This window comes from Microtus oregoni, unplaced genomic scaffold (assembly GCF_018167655.1).
Source record: "Microtus oregoni isolate MIOR12 unplaced genomic scaffold, Mior012 000056F_ref0000123, whole genome shotgun sequence".
NCBI lineage: Eukaryota > Metazoa > Chordata > Mammalia > Rodentia > Cricetidae > Microtus > Microtus oregoni.
Genome location: NW_024543832.1, coordinates 1,772,790 through 1,792,020, shown reverse-complemented (window position 1 = coordinate 1,792,020; position 19,231 = coordinate 1,772,790). Strand labels below are relative to the sequence as shown.

The window sequence follows — 19,231 nt, the reverse complement described above, 5'->3', positions numbered from 1 at the left end:
GCATCCAAACTGCCTAGGCTCCCACAAAGCCAGTATGTGCAGTAGGATCAAAAACCCATTGCCATTGTTCTTGAGTTCTCTGTAGTCCTCATTGTCCACTATGTTCAGCAAGTCCGATTTTATCCCATGCTTTTTCAGATCCAGGCCAGCTGGCCTTAGTGGGTTCCCCATAGAACATCCCCATTGTCTCAGTGTGTGGGTGCACCCCTCGCGGTCCTGAGTTCCTTGCTCGTGCTCTCTCTCCTTCTGTTCCTGATTTGGACCTTGAGATTTCAGTCCAGTGCTCCAATGTGGGTCTCTGTCTCTGTCTCTTTTCATCACCTGATGAAGGTTAATATTCAGGAGGATAGAAAGAGGGAAGTACTCTACAACACATGGGCACAGGAGACCACTTCCTACGTATAACCCCAGCAGCACAGACATTAAGGGCCTCATTGAATAAATGGAACCTCCTGAGACTGAGAAGCTTCTGTAAAGCAAAGGACACTGTCACTAAGACAAAAAGGCAACCCACTTACAGGGAGAAGATCTTCACCAACCCTGTAACTGACAAAGGTCTGATCATACACATTTTATTCTGTGCACATTTCCACTAAGGAATATTCTCAGGAATATTCTCTCTCTCTCTCTCTCTCTCTCTCTCTCTCTCTCTCTTTCTTTCTCTCTCCCTCGCTGTCTGTCTCTCTGTGTGTATCTAGTTTTGTACTGTCCCGAGCTGAGTTTATTATCATGGTACTGCAGTGTAGCACCTGTAATAATGTGTATTACACCTTCAGTAGCATTCTTTTTACTGAGGGTTGCCTTGACGAATCCCTGTATATGACATTTAGCAAAATCTTACTTAAGCATTTTTTTTGAGATTAGCTTTGTCTTTAAACCATTCAGTTATTAAGCAGGTGCTATTTTTCTTTATTTTAAAGAATTATGTACTCTGCTTGTATACAATTAAATATGATCACACCTCAATGCTATTTCCCCTTCATGTCTCTTCAATATCCTCACCAATGTAAGTTTCTCACCACTTCATGACATGTAGAAGGTCAGTTAATGTTGGCCATATGTGCATATGTGTGGAGACAATCATTGCCACATAGGAAACTACCAATCACTATAGCTTCAAAAAAATGAAGAATTCTTCTTCTCCAGGAATTGTCTACATCCAACATCTCCTCAGTAAGTGGTAAAGTAAGTGAATAATCTCCCCTAGGGTTTTAACTAGCTTGGTCTTATGTAGGGCTTAAACATGAAACAGCAGCCATTATGATTCATAAATGTGATTACCATGTCCAGTAGACAGCATTTTCCAGCTCTGTTCCCCATAGTCCTCCTCTTACTTTCTTTCTGCCTCTTTTCTCCTCTTTCTCTGTAGTCTCTGATCATTGGAGGGATATGAATAGAACTAGAAAATTTATATTTCAAACAATATAATAAAGATTGGGGAAATTTGGGGCAAATTCAGAACCTAGATTATGTGTATTTTGCGTTATGGCTTCAGTTTTGCAGATTTTTGAACTAGAATGAAAACCCTAGGAAGGGAAGACATCTTAAGTGAGAAACAAAGGGGATAAATGGAAGAGGAATATAGATGATGTGAAAGCAAAAGTGAGTTGTGCTGAGAGAAAGGGGATGAGTAGGAAGGAAACAACAGACTTAAAAAATGTTAAAAACTTAAAAACAACAAGGTCATCCTAGATCTTATTCAAAAGCCCAGGTTAAGCTAATTATATTAACTGGAGAAATGAAAATGAGGCTAACACAACATAAAGGGAGTCATGAGTTGCCTGATGTAAACAAGTGAGAAGAAAATGGCAGAGCATTTAAAAGAATCAAAGAGAGGACATCAGGAAGCAGAAAAGTGAGTTTGATGAAAACAGAAATATGTCTACATAGTAACCACAAAGTGGTAGAGAGACAGTTACAAGACATGTTTTTCTGTAAGTGTCATGTTGCCTAAGAACAACATTGTCTCAGAAGTGAGAAAATTCAGAAAATTCCGAACTGTTCCCATCACAGTCATAGATTTCTGCAAACATTACATGGAGAGTCAGACCCTATCCAGAAGACACACTAGGGAGAAGTCATGTTCAGACCAGACAGTGGGACAGACTGAACTCATGTCACACAGACCTGAGTGGAACTACTTAATTGTACATTTATACAAAGAAGACATGCCATCATGAAAATTCTGTGCATATGCACAAAAGAGAACAAAACAAAGGGTGATGAATCCTTAATCAGGAAAGTATGAATACCAAACTACAATAATGTGTTGATTTCTATAAATGTCATCATTCCAAAATACTTTTATTTGCTCTTAGAAATGCCTTCCTCTGAGATCCAACTCCAGGGCTTAGTATAGCAGGAAGACATGTAAATAAGTCTTTTCTTTGACCATGAAAACCAGACCTGCTGACCGTACAGCTGTGACAGTGGAGACTGGTCCTGGATTCCTAAGTCCTCCCATTCATTGATCACCACTGAACACAGAACACTCATCATGGACTTGAGGCTCAGCTGGTTTTTCCTGGTAATTATGTTGAGAGGTATTTCATAGATATAAGATGATGTGTGTTGTTTGGACATGAGAAAGACAAATGGCTCCTGCACGGATTCATCACCAGATTTCTCTTTGCTTTCAGGTGTCCAGTGTGAGGTGCCCCTGTTGGAGACTGGGGGAGAGTCCCTGTGACTCTCCTATGCAGACTCTAGATTCACCTTCAATAACTACCGAATTAATGGGTCAGCCAGGACGCAGGATTGGGCTGGAGTGGTTAGCATTTATTAATTGTGGTAGTAGACAATCTACTCTGTTGATTCCATGAAGGGCCAATTCACCTTCTTCAGAGACAATTTCCAGATCACTCTGGGATCTGAGGACACTACCATATATTATTCTGCAAAGCACACAGTGAGTGAATATGACTGTGAGCTCAAATACAAACTTCACTTCAGAATCCTAAGGCTCAGGAGGGGGTGCTAAAAGCTCACAGAATTCCGGTTCACAGAAGAACCTCTTCAGAGAGACATAAAATCTAGACACATCTATGTATTGTCTCCATCTTCACATAACATTCAGGATTCTCTCTACAAGTGTAGCATATAGTAATTCTTGAAGTGTCTAAATGTTTATTCAAATTTCTTTTTTCTATTGCAATATGTGTTTTTTAAATTATTTATTAAACTGTTTTCTTTCCCTCTCTCTACCTTCCTCCTTCCCCCGTCTGTGTATGTGTGTATTTGTGTACATTTTGATATGTGATTCATTCATCTATCAGCCTGCACAATATTTATAAAGAGAACTTCTATCATGTGGCCTGGATCTAACAAAAGGCTTGACTGGTAGACCAGTAAGCCCCAGTGATTATTCCACCTGTACATCCCCCAGATCAGATAACTTGGTTGCCATACAGCTCTTTTTTTGCAGTCTTGGAAACCTGAAATCGTTGTTTAGATCTGAATCAACAGTTCTGCTGTGGAATAATCTGAAGCACAGTGCTATTGTCCCAGTTCCGTTAAAGTGGCTTTTTAAATTTAGGATATGCTCTGATATGTACAAAATGCATATAATCACACAAGGTAGATGTGATTCTGTAGTGACCAGCAAAATAAGCTGAAGAACCTGTAGACTGTAAATCCTAGACTCAGGGCATCTCATAACCACACATGAGTCCCAAGGACCCTGTGACCTCTGTTTTTCTCCACGATCGCTGCAGCCTTCACACAGAAGCATATACAAATAATTTAAAATAAAGCATTTATTTAAAAGTTTCTCATTCATTCCTGGGAGATAGCTCAATGGGAGAGTTCTAGTGTAGTATATATGAAGCTTTTATTCAAAAAGTACCATTACTCAAGAGGGGTAAGTGTGTGCTCGCCTGGGAATGGAGTACAGGTCCCCTCCAACTCCTGCTGCAGGGGCTTCTCTGTTCCACACTAACCTGCCTCCCCCACGTCTGCCCTCTTGTCTGCAAGGTCCCTGGCCCAGCAAGAGTTCCTGCTCCTGTACTGAGGAGACCCATCCTGAGGGGTAAGTTTGTGCCAAACTGGCAGGAAAGTTCCAGGAACAGAGTACAGGACACCTCCAGCTCCCGCTCTATGTTCCACATAACCCTCCCTCCCACAAGCCTACCCTTTTGTCTGCAAGGTCCTTGGCCCACAAGAGTCACTGTTGCTACACTAAGAAGATCCGTTCTGAGGGGTAAGCGTGTTCCTGCCCGGCCCACTGGTTCCGGGAACAGAGTACAGGGCCCCTCCAGCTCCTGCTGCAGGGGCTTCTTTGTCCCACATGATCCTGCCTCCCCAGAGTCTGCCCTTCTGTCTGCAAGGTCCTTGGCCCAGCGAGAGTCCCTGTTCTTGTACTGAGCAGATCCATCCAGAGGGGTAATTGTGTGCCCACCTGGCTGGACATTCACAGGAACGGAGTACAGGCACCCTCCACATACCTAAACATTTCCTGCCATTCAGCGGGATGTCTCCCAGGCTACAGGCTTTCTCTTGTTACCCTATCTCATTTTTTTTGGTTAACTATTTTTTTTTATTGAGAAAAGGAAAAAAACAAGTTTCTGCCTCCTCCCAGCCTCCCATTTCCCTCCCAATTCTCCCACCCTTCCCCCCCTACCCCTACTCCTCTCCCCCTCCCTCTCCAGTCCAAAGAGGAGTCAGGGTTCCATGCCCTGTGGAAAGTCCAAGGTCCTCACCCTCCGTCCATATCTAGGAAGGTGAACATCCAAACTGGCTAGGCTCCCACAAAGCCAGAGCCGGAAGTAGGATCAAAACCCCATGCCTTGTCCTTGGCTTCTCAAAAGCCCTCATTGTTCGCCATGTTCAGAGAGTCCGGTTTTATCCAATGCTTTTTCAGTCCCAGTCCAGCTGGCCTTGGTGAGCTCCCAATAGATCAGCTCCACTGTCTCAGTGGGTGGGTGCACGCCTCGTGGTCCTGACATCCTTGCTCACCTTCTCCCTCCTTCTGCTCCTCACTGGGACCTTGGGAGCTCAGTCTAGTGCTCCAGTGTGGGTCTCTTTCTCTATCTCCATCCATCACCAGATGAAGTTTCTATGATGATATGCAAGATATTCGTCAGTATTGCTATAGGATAGGGTCATTTCAGGTTTCCTATCCTCAGCTACCCAAGGAACTAACTGGGGACATCGCCTTGGGCTCCTGGGAGCCACTCTAGATTCAAGTCTCTTGCCAACCCTAAGGTGGCTCCCTTAACTAAGAATTGTGCTTCCGTGATCCCCTATCCAACCTTCTTTATTCCAATCATCCTTTTTCCCCAAATTCCCCCCATCCTCCCCATCTCCCTTTTCTCTCCCCATCTCCCTTACCCCCATTCCACCCCACCGCCAAGATCCCACTTTTCTCCCCAGCAATTTTGTCTTCGTCCCATAGCAAAGAGGATTACTATATGTTTTCCTTGTGTTCACCTTCTTATTTAGCTTCTTTAGGTTCACCAATGGTAGACTCTGTGACCCTTATTTATGGCAAGAAACCAATTATGAGTGAGTACATCCCATGTTCATATTTTTGGGCCTGGGTTACCTCACTCAGCATAGTGTTTTCTATTTCCATCCATTTGCATGCAAAATTCGAGAAGTCATTGTTTTTTACCGCAGCATAGTACTCTAATGTGTATATATTCCATACTTTCTTCATCCATTCTTCCATTGAAGGGCATCTAGGTTGTTTCCAGGTTCTGGCTATTACAAATAATACTGCTATGAACATAGTTGAACAAATGTTTTTGTCATATGATAGGGCATCTCTTGGGTATATTCCCAAGAGTGGTATTGCTGGGTCCAGGGGTAGGTTGATCCCGAATTTCCTAAGAAACCGAAACACTGACTTCCATAGTGGTTGCACAAGATTGCATTCCCACCAGCAATGGATGAGGGTACCCCTTCCTCCACAACCTCTCCAGCAAAGGTTATCGTTGGTGTTTTTGACTTTAGCCATTCTCACAGGTGTAAGATGATATCTCAAAGTTGTTTTGATTTGCATTTCCCTGATCGCTAAGGAGGTTGAGCATGGTCTTAAGTGTTTTTTGGCCATTTGAAATTCTTCTGTTGAGAATTCTCTGTTCAGTTCAGTGCCCCATTTTTTAATTGGGTTAATTAGCATTTTAAAGTCTAGTTTCTTGAGTTCTCTATATATTTTGGAGATCAGACCTTTGTCTGTTGAGTGGTTGGTGAAGATCTTCTCCCAGTCAGTGGGTTGCCTTTTTGTCTTAGTGACAGTGTTCTTTGCTTTACAGAAGCTTCTCAGTTTTAGTAGGTTCCATTTATTCAATGCTGCCCTTAATGTCTGTGCTGCTGGGGTTATACATAGGAAGTGATCTCCTGTGCCCATCTGTTGTAGGGTACTTCCCACTTTCACTTCTGTCAGGTTTAGTGTGTTCAGACTGATATTGAGGTCTTTAATCCATTTGGACTTGAGTTTTTTGCATGGTGATAGATATGGGTCTATTTCATTCTTCTACAAGTTGAAATCCAGTTGTGCCAGCACCATTTGTTGAAGATGCTTTCTTTCTTCCATAGTATACTTTTAGCTCCTTTATCGAAAATAAGGTGATCATCGGTTTGTGGGTTAAAATTCGGGTCTTCTATATGATTCCAATGGTCGACTTCTCTGTTTTTATGCCAGTACGACACTGTTTTCATCACTGTAGCTCTGTAATAGAGTTTGAAGTCAGGGATTGTAATGCTTCCAGGAGATCCTTTACTGTATAGGATTGTTTTGGCTATCCTGGGTTTTTTGTTTTTCCATATAAAGTTGATTATTGTATTATTGATTATTGTGCACCAGGAGAGGATGCTAAATTGGGATACATTATAGTTGGAACTGCTAGTTCCTACCCCAAAACCTGATGGCTAGGTTTGGTTCCAATTCCTAGAGCTGGAATTCCAATCCCTGCTCTGGCCTGATGGCTAAAAAACCTCTGACAAATGGCTTTTTGATGAATTTGTACCCCAAATTTGAGCAGCAAATGTAACATGATTAATAAAACTCAGAGACAGAAATAGGGGTTATACCTGAAGGTCAGAAAAGCAAAGCATCCAGCTACTGGCTCTTACCTCTACCTCAGTCCAAAATGATGATCATATTTCCAGGAATCTCAGAATGAGACAGATTCTGAGAGCTGTCTCTTCCCACTTTATAATCCTCTCTAGTGCTGAGATTAAGGGCGTGCACAACTACTGCTTGGTTTCTAAGGTAAGCTAGTGTGGCTACTGGAATTAAAGGTGTGTGTCATTGCTGACTTCTCTGTAAGGCTGGCCATTTTGGTCATTTTTCATTTCTGAACCTCAGGTAAGATATAGTTATTAAAGTAGAAATGAAAGGCCACTAGTTCTGCTAGACATTGGTTAATAATGTGTAGGATCTTCAGAGAAATTGAAACAAAGGCTATGTGACCAGCAATAGATGAGTTGGGTGGAAATGGAGTGGGATTTTCATTTGGAAAAGATTTTTTTTTTGCATTTCCATGTTTATTTCTTGATACCACAGTTACACTATCGCTTAATCTAGATTCTCTGTCTGAAAGCCTGATCCCCATAAAGTCCCATAAAGACCAAACAATGAACGATGTTTCTACCTCTCACATTCCCACAGTCCTTATACTATGTGTCATTAGCGGAGAGCTTTTCCTTGAATGAAAGTGGGTACATGAAATGAACCAGCTCAGCCAGGACACTAGGATTGATGGGACAGGGTCTCAGGAATAGGTGGGTAAGGAGTCAGTGAATGACAGACACAAGACTCAAAGGAATTGCATTTTAATGCAATTTTAATAGACATAAGGCTCATTGTTTATACAGAAAAAATGCTTAACAGCATGGATTCTTTTTTCATGTGATACAGATTATTCTTAGAATCATTATATCAGATACACAAGAATAGATTTTCATCAGACAGATGTTGCAGGGTTGGTCCTGCTAGACATGGCTTGTCCTTAGTTTCGATATAAAACTTTATCTAGGTTATGAATTCAAAGCATTCTGAGCTAAGGGCAAGCAGTTGCTGTTAATAGTCAAATAGTCTACAGTCTTTTTATATTTCTGCAATCTATGCAGAAGAACTTCTTTTATTCTCCTCCATGTTTTTATTTCCTTTTATTTTTTTTAACTTTTTTTTATTGAGAAAAGAGAAAAAAAAACAAATTTCCTCCTCCTCCCAGCCTCCCATTTCCCTCCCCCTCCTCCCACCCTTCTCCCCCTCCCCCCACTCCTCTCCCCCTCCCTCTCCAGCCCAAAGAGCAGTCAGATTTCCCTGCCCTGTGGTAAGTCCTAGGTCCTCCCCCCTCCGTGCATTTCTAGGAAGGTGAACATCCACACTGGCTAGGCTCCCACAAAGCCAGCACATTACATAGGTTCAAAAGCCCGTGCCATTGTCCTTGGGTTCTCATCAGCCCTCATTGTTGGCCATGCTCAGAGAGTCCAGTTTTATCCCATGCTTTTTCAGTCACAGTCCAGCTGGCCTTGGTGAGCTCCCAATAGATCAGCTCCACTGTTTAAAACCTTCCCCCAAACCATTTTTGAGATATTACAGTTACTCTCTCTTCTTATATTTATTCGATCTTTGCTGAATCTGTCTTAATTCCTTAAATTATGTTTGCATTTTGTCCTTTATTTACTAAGAACCACATTAAACCTGGAAACTTTTTCTCTTGAATGTTATCCCATTGTCTTCCATTAGCATGGTATACTCCTTTATGGAGCAATGGCTCATCAGTAGACTCTGGAAACATAAACATACAATATCTATCCTTCCAGAAGAAATCAGACTGTATTCCTTAGAACATAAGCAGTTAATGCCAAAAGTTCAAGGGTTCCAATGCAGGAAGGATAGTACATGCACACTTTCTCTGCAGGCACTCTTCCTTGAAGATTGTGCCACATCTTATATGAGTGAGGAAGCAGACTCCACAGGAGGTGGCATGACAAGAACCTAAGTTACATTAGTCAGAATTTTAAAAAGAAATTTACTGAGGTATTTTCAGCATACTACCATCTCTGCTTACTAATGCATATCTTGATGTACATTACAGGAGTTGTCTTGTAAGTAAACACTGGTAAAACATTCATTTCTCTCCTGAAATTCCCATCAATATTACATCATACAATTTTTAAACCACTTTGAAGCTCATGTATTGAAATGTTTATGCTTCTGGATGAGTTTTCCTGGTCTTTTAGTACTTAGAAAGAAGCTCACTGAAATTTTATAATGGATTTTATATTTTTTATAATTTTCTAATCTCATAGATTGTCTTCAGTCTTCCTGGTCAAACACCTGTATCTTCAAGAGTGTGTAATCTAGGTTATGAAGCATTTTTGCTTTCTACTATCTTGAAACTCAGCAGATATTCAAGAAATTTTAATTAAATGTGCTTTTTACAAATTCATGAAACATAAAAGTTTATAGTTATTGTCCTTTTCCTATTCCAGAGATACTACAATTATCTCATAAGCCTGTAAGGCCCCATGAATACACCTGAACCTCTTAATCACTCTTACCAATAGGGAATTCCCAAATCCCCATTCACTGTCCAACCAGTATTTTGTATTTCTCTTCCTGGTCCCTCTTTATTGAGGCATCCCCAAATTACAAGCACAGACTATCAAGGGCCCTCTACTTTTCTCACTAAGCCAGCAGATCAATACAATGAATGATCTTACAACTTTTACTCTGTGAACATCTCCTCTGAGGAACATCATAAAGTCCCATTTGCTAATGCCCCACTATTCTGTCTCAGTCCCTCTCTGTTAAGAGTCTCTATAGTTATATTTTCAGCAGTCATTGATCCTCAGTTGCCCCGTGTGTCAAGGAAGTAGAAGCGGGAAATTTTCATTTCTTCCTGGCCCCCATGCTCTTCCTCAAACTTAGCCATCATCCTCTACCCTGCACATCTCCTGGTTTTCTACATTTTAAATACCCTCAATGTCCTGCTTACAGTGTATCTGCTGTCCTTAGATGGCTAAGGTAACCCATTTAGTGACCTAGCTATACTCATTGTACTCTTGCCATCTCTCTAAACATCATCCAGTGAGGAACATTGCCTATTTTGAACATTTTTAGAACCTAGATTATGTATTTGGTGATTAGCACTAAAAAATGCCACTCACCATGGACTTGAGGCTTAATTTAATTTTTCTTGTCATTATTTTAAAAGGTAATTTATAGAGATGAGACAATGTGTCATGTGTGTGCATGAGAATGAAAAATGGATTTTGGTCAGTTTTATGATCAGATTTCTCTGTGCTTTTAAATGTCAAGTGAGAATTGCAGTTGGTGGAGTCTTGGTATTCTTAGTAAAGCCTAAGAAGCTCCTGAGACTCTGTGGATGCACCTTCAGTAACTATAACATGAGCTGGGTCTGCCCAGCATGAGGGAAGCAGCTGGAGTGGTTTTCATCCATTAAACGGTGGTAATAATAATCAACAACTACTATGCTGATGCCATGAAGATATAATTCACCATCTCCAGAGACAAGGACAAGAACACTCAGTACTTGGAAATAGGCGGTCTGAGGTCTGAGGACACAGCCATGTGTTACTGTGCAAAATACACAGTGAATACTGTGAGCTCAGATGCAAAAATCCCTAAGAACAAGTAGGGGGCACTAAGAGCACATAGAGCTCTGGGTCACAGAAGAGCCTGTTGAGAGAGGCAAAAAGGGTGCTGCTTCTCCAAATCACATTCAGGATTCTCTCTACAGGTTTGGTGTGTAGTAATCCTTGAAGTGTCCAATTGTTTATTTAAATTTCTGTTTTTCAGTTTGATAAATGTTTTTGTATTTATTTTATTCATATTTATTTTATAAAATCATATTATATATGTATGATTTTGTTATGCTGTTTTTTCTTCTTCTTGCTCTTTCTTTCTCTAACCCCACTCCCATGTATGTGTGTATTTCTGTACATTTGGATATGTGATTTATTCATCTATCAATGTGCACCTAATTTTAAAGACAAGCTGTATCACATAGCCTTGTTGCCAGAGGCTGTTAGTTCATTTTCCAGTCTCCCAGACTTACAAAATAATCACACAGAAACTATATTATTTAAATCACTGCTTGGCCAATTACTTAAGCATGTTGATAGTTAGCTCTTATATCTTTGGTTAATCAATATCTATTTACTTTATATTTTACCATGATGTGCATGCCGTACTGTCAAGTTTCTGGCTGGTGGCTCACATCTTTCTCCTCTCGCAGTTACATGGAGCCTCACTGACTCTGCCTAAGATCACTACATATAAAACTCTTCCAATCTGGCTATATTCTGTTAAGTCATAGGTCGAAAGCAACTCATTTATTAACCAATACAAACAAGACGTAGACAAAAGGATGTCCTGTACCATGGCCTGGATATCAAAAATGGTTAGACTAGTTTTAGTGAGTTCCAGTGATTATGATGGCTCCATATCCCATGAATGGGAAAACTTGTTTGCTGACACACACCTCTTTTATTATCCTTGAAGACTTGAGCTCATAATTAAGATCCCAGTTGAATATTCTGCTTCAGCAAGTACCTGAACTGCAGAGCTAGTTCCATTGCCCCATTTAAGTTGCTTTTTAAATATAGGGTGTATTCAGACATGAACAAAAGGAAAACTGTCATAAAGGGTGGAAGTGGTTCTGTGGTGACCAGCATCAGACCAGAAAGAAACGTAAGAAACTAGAGATTGTAAACCCTAGACTCAGGGCAGTTTATAACCACATGTGAGTTCAGAGGATCCAGTGGCCCCTGTTTGTCTCCATGATCACTACACCATCCACACAGAATCACGTATGCATAACGCAAAATAATGTATTTGCCTGGTGGTGCTGGCACACATGTTTAATTCCTGCACTCAGAAAGAAGAGGCAGGCTGATCATTAAGTTCAAGGCCAGCATGGTCTGCAGAGCCAGTTCCAGGACAGCTAGAGAAACCCTGTCTTGAAAAAAACAACAAAAAGTATTTATTAAAAAAAATTACTCATCTACTGTTGGGAGTTAATTTGATGGAAGAGTTCTTATGTAGTATAAATGCTGTTTTGATTCAAAAAAATACATTTCAATTATTAATTCCTCATTTTGATTAATATATGCTGTGTTTGACTCACCACTACCCCCTGTTTAAAGTTAGGACATCTTTTCTCATGAAAAGTACTGTCTCATTTTCTTCTCAAGAGCAATTCATTTCAGTCGCTTCTCTGATATTTCAGTCCACAGAACAACACATAGCTCAGGGAATATAGGGTCATCCAGAGTAGGATTCAGGAGAGGGAGAGTATTGGGATGTATCAATATTATCAAGCTAAATTATGAATGAACATGATATTTTAAGTAAAATGAGTGACATTCAAATAACATGTTGATATCTGTTTGCTCTAGGATATATATCTTCGTGTAGATTTGTCTCTGTTATTATTTGTCTGTATTTCTCTGTCTATGTCTGGGAGTTTGTGTGTTTGCCTAAGAGAGGCATATTTTCTCATACTATATTAATACTTTGCATTACAGGGATTACCACAGCATCCTCTGACCACAGGGCAAAGGTAAGGTGTCAGGTGCCCTGGAAGACATGGGGATTGACCACAGTCAGGGCCTCCCTTCCCATTACAAAAGCAAGAAACACAACCCACGTCCACTTTTTGCTTAAGATCCAAAGTGACAATCAGAACATCAGTGAGTGAGAGCACAACTCAGTAGCCCCTGCCTTCCTCAGTTCACTGTGTTGCAGACAATGTGTTGTTCATGTGCACAGTCCATTGCTAATTTTTACCATTTCATTCAAGTGTGTGGTGTTGAATTAAATAGGGAGATTCCTGCATGTTCTATGAATCTTTACAGTACATGATGATTTCATATTTAATGTACTCTAGATTGTGGATGGGAGTCACAAGCTGGGAAGGAAGTTTCTTTCTCCTGGCCTCATTTTATTTCTTTGGTTTTATTTGTTCTTCCTACTCTACATTCTGGACATTGATGCTCAAAATATTGATCTTATACTTTTTTTCTGCTGTGTTACATGCAGTCATAAGTGCTGGTTATAAAGTAGAACTTAGAGTGGCTGGTTTTGTTTTGAGTGTTATAATCAAAACATTACTTTCTGATGAAAATGTGATATTTTAAAGAATGGGAGGGCTTGGCTAGCTCTGAGTTATAGTGTTTGCATTCCATCTACAAGATATTAACTTTAAGAACCTAGTTCAAATTTAAAAGAAAAATATCAGAATTATATGCAAAAATATAATTCTCACATTAATACACTTAAAACAAGCAATATTATGACTGGAGAAGGAATTATAGTTCCTAGAGTAGAGAGGGCAGATGAAAGTTTTGGAGTGGGAATAAGTATACAGTGAGTCAGAGGAGTTCTGCTCTTGCTTCCCATAACGATCAGCTCTACTTAAGTCTGTAGCTCCCATGACTTGCTTCTAAATAACTATAAACGATGAGCTCTGCACATGGAAAGGGAAATGTTTGAATGAAGGGAAACACTAATTATCACAGTGTATGTTTGCACATGTGTGTAGAGGCCACAAGTTGATTCTGGGTGTATTCTTCAGTCGACAGTTACCTATTTTTTGAGGGCCTCACACTAAACCTGAATTTCAGGAGGGTCAGATAGAATGTTTGTATAGCAAGATCCAGAGAAGCTCCTTTCACTACCTCACCTGTTTTGACAATATAACGATAAATCTTCACCACCAGCTTAATTGTTAAGTGCTGAAAATCAAATTGAAGCACTGAGTATGTGAGGCAGGCACCTTACTACTGAGTCATCACCTCAGCCCTGAATTGTAGCACTATCCATTTTAAATATTAATAAAAATGTTGTAGACTATGAAACTAGCATATACATCATATAATAATTTTTAAAAGAAAGAACATTGTCAATTCTGGGTTTTCAAACCATTTATTGTCAATATGAAAATGAATGTCACGAGTCTGGTCCCAAAATTGGCTGTAAAGGGTGAGCCCTTATTTCAAACAAAAAAAGGGGGAATATAGAAGAACAGCTTACCAAAGAAACATAGGAAGAAAAAAATAATTAGACCTAACAAAATTATAACATGTAAAATCAACATAGCTATGTAAACTTAATTACTGTTTAAAAAAATTGAACCACTTCTAGGATGTGAAATCTGACAAAATTTATACTTTACTGATATAAGGTATGAAAAGACAAATCATGGCGCACAAACACACATTATTTGGGACTGTGTTTCTTTGTGTAGTCTTGCCTCTTCTAGAGCTAGTTCTATTGACCAGGATGGCCTTGAACTCACAGAAAAATGCTTCTAGCTTCCCTAGGGATGGGATTAAAGACTTGAGCTACCACTGCTGTCAGTATTAAGGCATCTGTACTAGCATAACCTTAGAGTTCTGATAGGATACCTCCTCAATTGCAGCCACTAAAGCACCTCCTCTGCACATTCACTATGTTCCCTTTTAAAAGATGAGCCTGCCTACTTCACATCTCTCTTTGTCTCTGTCTGTCTGTCTGTTCCTCTCTCTCTCTCTCTCTCTCTCTCTCTCTCTCTCTCTCTCTCTCTCCTCCCTCTCTGCCTGTCTTTGTCTCTCCCCTTCTTCCTCTTTCTTTGTTTCACCCTGATTGCTCAGATATTAGGATTGTGCCCAAACACCTAGTGCTATTTAATTTTTTAAGTAAAGCTTCAGTGAGTATTTCAAATTTATTGATTTTAACATTTTCATTTCTATAAATGATCCACTGACTCCATTTAGATATATCTAATAATAATTTATATGTTAACATTATCATAATATCACATTGAAAATATTTCATGTGTTGTTCATCATTCCATAGATGTAACTTTACAAGTTTTGTGTTTTTCGTAAGGTTTTCTTATCTTGAAATGTGTCAAGGTTTTATTATATTTATTGAATCTACTCTGGAATATAAAAAAATTAAAAAAAACAAAATTGGCTATAAACCATGCCTGTTATGGAGTTAAGCAAGTTGTGAAAGAGGAAAGACATGAAAAGATATGAGGGAAGAAAATAGTGATCAGAATTTATTATATGAAAAAAATATTTTAAAGTTTTAAGAGCTCTTTATGAGATGTTTGGGAGTGAAGGTGCACACCTTTGATTCAGTCACGAGGGAGAGAGTAACATGGTTCAATATCAGCTTGGTCTACATAGTGAGACCAAATCAACCAGAGTGGCCCTGTGAAAAAGACAGGAAGAAAGAAATTCAACCCCTCTGCTTATGAATAAGTATTTCTACATGTGGATGTGATAGTGGTGTAGGTGGTGGTGGTATGTTGTGTGTGTCTATATGTGCATGCATGTGTATGCATCTGTGTCAGTGGGTGTGTTTGGATGTATAATTATCTGTAAGTGTGCTTCTGTGTGAGGGTGAATGTGTTTGTTGTGGAGTTTGGCTGTACCTAAAAGTGTAACTGTATGTGTGACTATGGTTGCAGTTGTACACACTGTCACCATTTTCAACCCATTCTCTCAACAGAAAAAATTTAAACTGTCCATTCTGCGACTTTGATGTGATTAGCAACATGGAAATGAAAGGGTTTGTGTAATCTTAAAGATTACAGACCACCATGGAGGGAAATTTGGATGTGAAATCAAGACAGAAACCTGAAAGTGGGAACTGAATCAGAGATCACAAATAAACGCAATTCATAGACATGTTCTCTATGGTTGTGCAGCATGCTTCCTTATACAATGGATAAACACTACCTGCCCATGGATGGCATTGTCTATATCTGTCTGGACCCTCCTACATCAGTTATTAATCAAGACAATTAAATCACAGTCTTGCCTTCATTTCAAGATAATGTAGGAATGTTTTTCTAAATAAGATTCTTTTTCCGTGATGACTTTAGTTTATATCATGTAAAAAGATTCTGACCACCACGTAAGTGGACAGGCTGGTACTGTTAATTCTACATGACCCACTGAGTATCCATCTATCCACTTTAAATAATTAAACAAATGACTGAATAAACCCTTAAGAATAAGGATACACCTCTCAAATAGAAGATAATAATAAATAAGGTGTGACTTTACCATGAATGAATTCCCTAGGCAAATGCTGTTTTCCCAGTGACTTCATTTTTGAGAGTCTCATGGAAAAAGAAAAACCAAAGGAGTAAGAGAGTATGAGATATGGACACAAACTTTCCGTGGGAGTTTGAATGAAATTGGCCCAAATAATATCAAAGGGAGTGACACTCTTAAGATAGGTGGCATTACTGGAGTGGGCACATCCTGATTGGAGGAAATGTGTCACTATGGAAGGTAGGCTTTGAGGTTTTCTATGCTCAGGATGCTGCCCAGTCTGTCTGTTAACTTCTTGTTGCTTGCAAGATGTTGGACTCTCTGGTATTCCTCCAGCACCATGACTTATTGCACGCAGTCATTCTTCCTGCCATGATGAGAATGGTCTGAACTTCTGGACTGCAGGAAAGTCCCCTAAATTATATGGTTTCCTTTTAACAGTTGTGGTCATGGTGTCTTTTCACAGAAATGGAAACCTAACTTAGACAATATCTCTGAAGTAACTAAAGACAAAAATATATTTGAAATAGTGGATTTATACCTATTTCCCCTATATAGTATAAGAACTGTGCATTTATTTCTGAGATACTCCTTTCCAGATTATTGTAAACACAATGAAAATATCAAACAAACCCAAGATGAAACAACTAAGCATCATGTCTGAAAAATATCTTTTTGTAATCCTGAAGCATTCAAAGATGCAGGGAACATTGAACTCATACTGTACATGATGATCACTGTTTTGACAGGTTGGCTGTCTCCCTAAAGTGAAGAGCAGTTTTACCAGAGCAAATCACTGTAGAAAGTGAAAAAACTATGCATAAAGAAATAATGAACACAAATTGTGACGTCTCTAATGTCATGTTAGACAGACATTTCCTGATCATAAATGAACAGGTAAGTTCCACGTGTACACTTCCCTTCCCTAGTAATTTGAATTAACAAGACACAGGAAAAAACACTAGAAACTCTTATTTTCTATACCTTAACTATCATTAAAGTCACAGAGTTCCCCATGTCCATATCTGCCTTCCAGTCCACTTCTTGTCATCACTTAATGTTCTCTCTCTTGTTATTACTTCAGTGAACATAACCCTCAAACATGGCTGTATGCTTTTTCTTTTTCTGAATGTTATAAGTAGCTCAGCTTCCCATAACTTACCAAAGCAACAATATATTTAGGAACCTGTGACTGGCTGCTTCCAGAAGAGAGTGACAAATATAGATATAAAAGTACAAGGACAGACTGACATAAATCAAGAGGAATGAATACTAGTGTCCAGATAGGATGTTCCTACGTGAGAAGGTGAAATCTGAACCTAATAAGATGGGACGCAAATTAGTACTACAGATTTCCTTACAGATAAACATGGGAAATCACATGTATGAAATGTGTGTGAGCTGCTTCCTCCCACGTTATTTCCTGAGAAATTATAAGAATGAGACAACTCCACAGACACCAACAGAAAGAATTAAGTAGTTCCTTAAACAGGATCTGATCACCAAAAGTACCAATACCACTTAAATTCTCTACTGGAAGTTAAAGAGATACATAAATCCATTGAGAACTTGGTATCCTCCTCTGCCTGAACTGAATGAATTTGAATCAAGTTAATGTAAACACTTCCATGGTTTGCTTATAAGGCTTGTATTGTATGACTAAATACTTCCTGTTTTTCTGGGATTGGAAATCCAGACAGAATTACAGAAATGTTGCTGAGGTTCAATATTCAGTACCTCTAAGATGCACAAAGCAAATCTCAGTTTCCTGGAGGAGAAATTGGAAACATTGCCTGTGCTTCCTTTTTATGCACTCTGGGACCTCCCTCAATGCAAAGCAGTCCTCAAGCTCAGAATGAAATCCAAGGCCAAGCTGAGAGGTGCCATCTCCTTCTGACTGGAGCCTCCAACACAGCATGGCTGTCCTGGGGATGCTCCTCTGCCTGGTGACATTTCCAAGCTGTAAGTGCTTCAGGGTTTCAGGAAAGGGACCCAGGTTTTTCATCTATGGGTTATATGACTGATGGTGATGTTGCTTGTCCCTAGGTGCCCTGTCCCAGATACAGCTGAAGGAGTCAGGACCTGGCTTAGTGCAACCATCACAGACCCTGTCTCTCACCTGCACTGTCTCTGGATTCTCATTAACCAGCTATGGTGTAGACTGGGTCCGCCAACCTCCAGGAAAGGGTCTGGAGTGGATGGGAGTTATAGCAAGCAATGGAAATACATATTATAATTCAGTCCTCCAGACCCGAATCAGCATCACCAGGGACACCTCCAAGAGCCAAGTTTTCTTAAAACTAAACAGTCTGCAAACTGAGGACACAGCCATGTATTACTGTACCTTAGACACAGTGAGAGAACTCCAGTGTGAGCCTATACAAAAACCTCCATATGGAGACACTCACGACCAGCAGGGGGCGTTGGGGACCAACAGGGTCTCCCTAGACCAGTATGTGGTTGCTTAATAAGATAAGAAGTTCTAGACTATGCTGCATGAGAATATGTTTCAAAATTAGAATCTGTGTTTTCTTCTTCCATACACAAATAAGAAAAAAATTCTCTAGAGGTGTCTCTTCACTGTCATAGTATAATAAACTTCATATTTGTTCAAATAATATAACAAATAGCTGTCCCACAAGCCCTGAAAGCTAACAATCTGCTTCTTGCTATTAGACAGAATTACATATAACTTTGTATGTTTTACATACATACATACATACATACATACATACATACATATTCACACATTATCTTAGTATATTTTAAAGGACTAAGCAGGATGACACTTGTTGGTGTTAGGTTCAGTTATAAGCTAGAGAACTTTAAAAGAGCTGTAGTTTGTCCTCTTTGTTTTTGCACCTGTGATAGAGGAACCACAGCTTCCCTAATTTAAAGTCATTTTCCAACAACACCCTGGAAACTGAAATACCCATAGTTTCCCTCTATACCAAGAAGGTCCAACAAAAGGATAGAATTGATTATTATTTTTGACAAATCGAATTTCATGCATTTGCACCTTGGTAAAAATTACCTTTCCCATCAGACTTACAAGCAGTGGTTCCTCAGGCAAAACAAATAGGTATTGTTTGGGGGTCTGTCTAACTTTAAAACTGACTTTCTCCATATTTGAAACAGGATGTGTTCTTACTAACTTTGGGCATCTTCCATAGAACTTATTATTTGGGATAATCCTTCCCAA

General features: G+C 39.6%; 1 gene segment (V, D, J or C); it reads left to right on the top strand.

The window, feature by feature from the left end:
- Positions 1-17,945: 17,945 nt before the first annotated feature.
- LOC121438503 lies at positions 17,946-18,497 on the top strand. The segment is given in 2 exon segments: positions 17,946-17,991; positions 18,076-18,497. Coding segments are annotated over 2 exon segments (468 nt in total).
- The last annotated feature ends 734 nt before the right edge of the window (positions 18,498-19,231 follow it).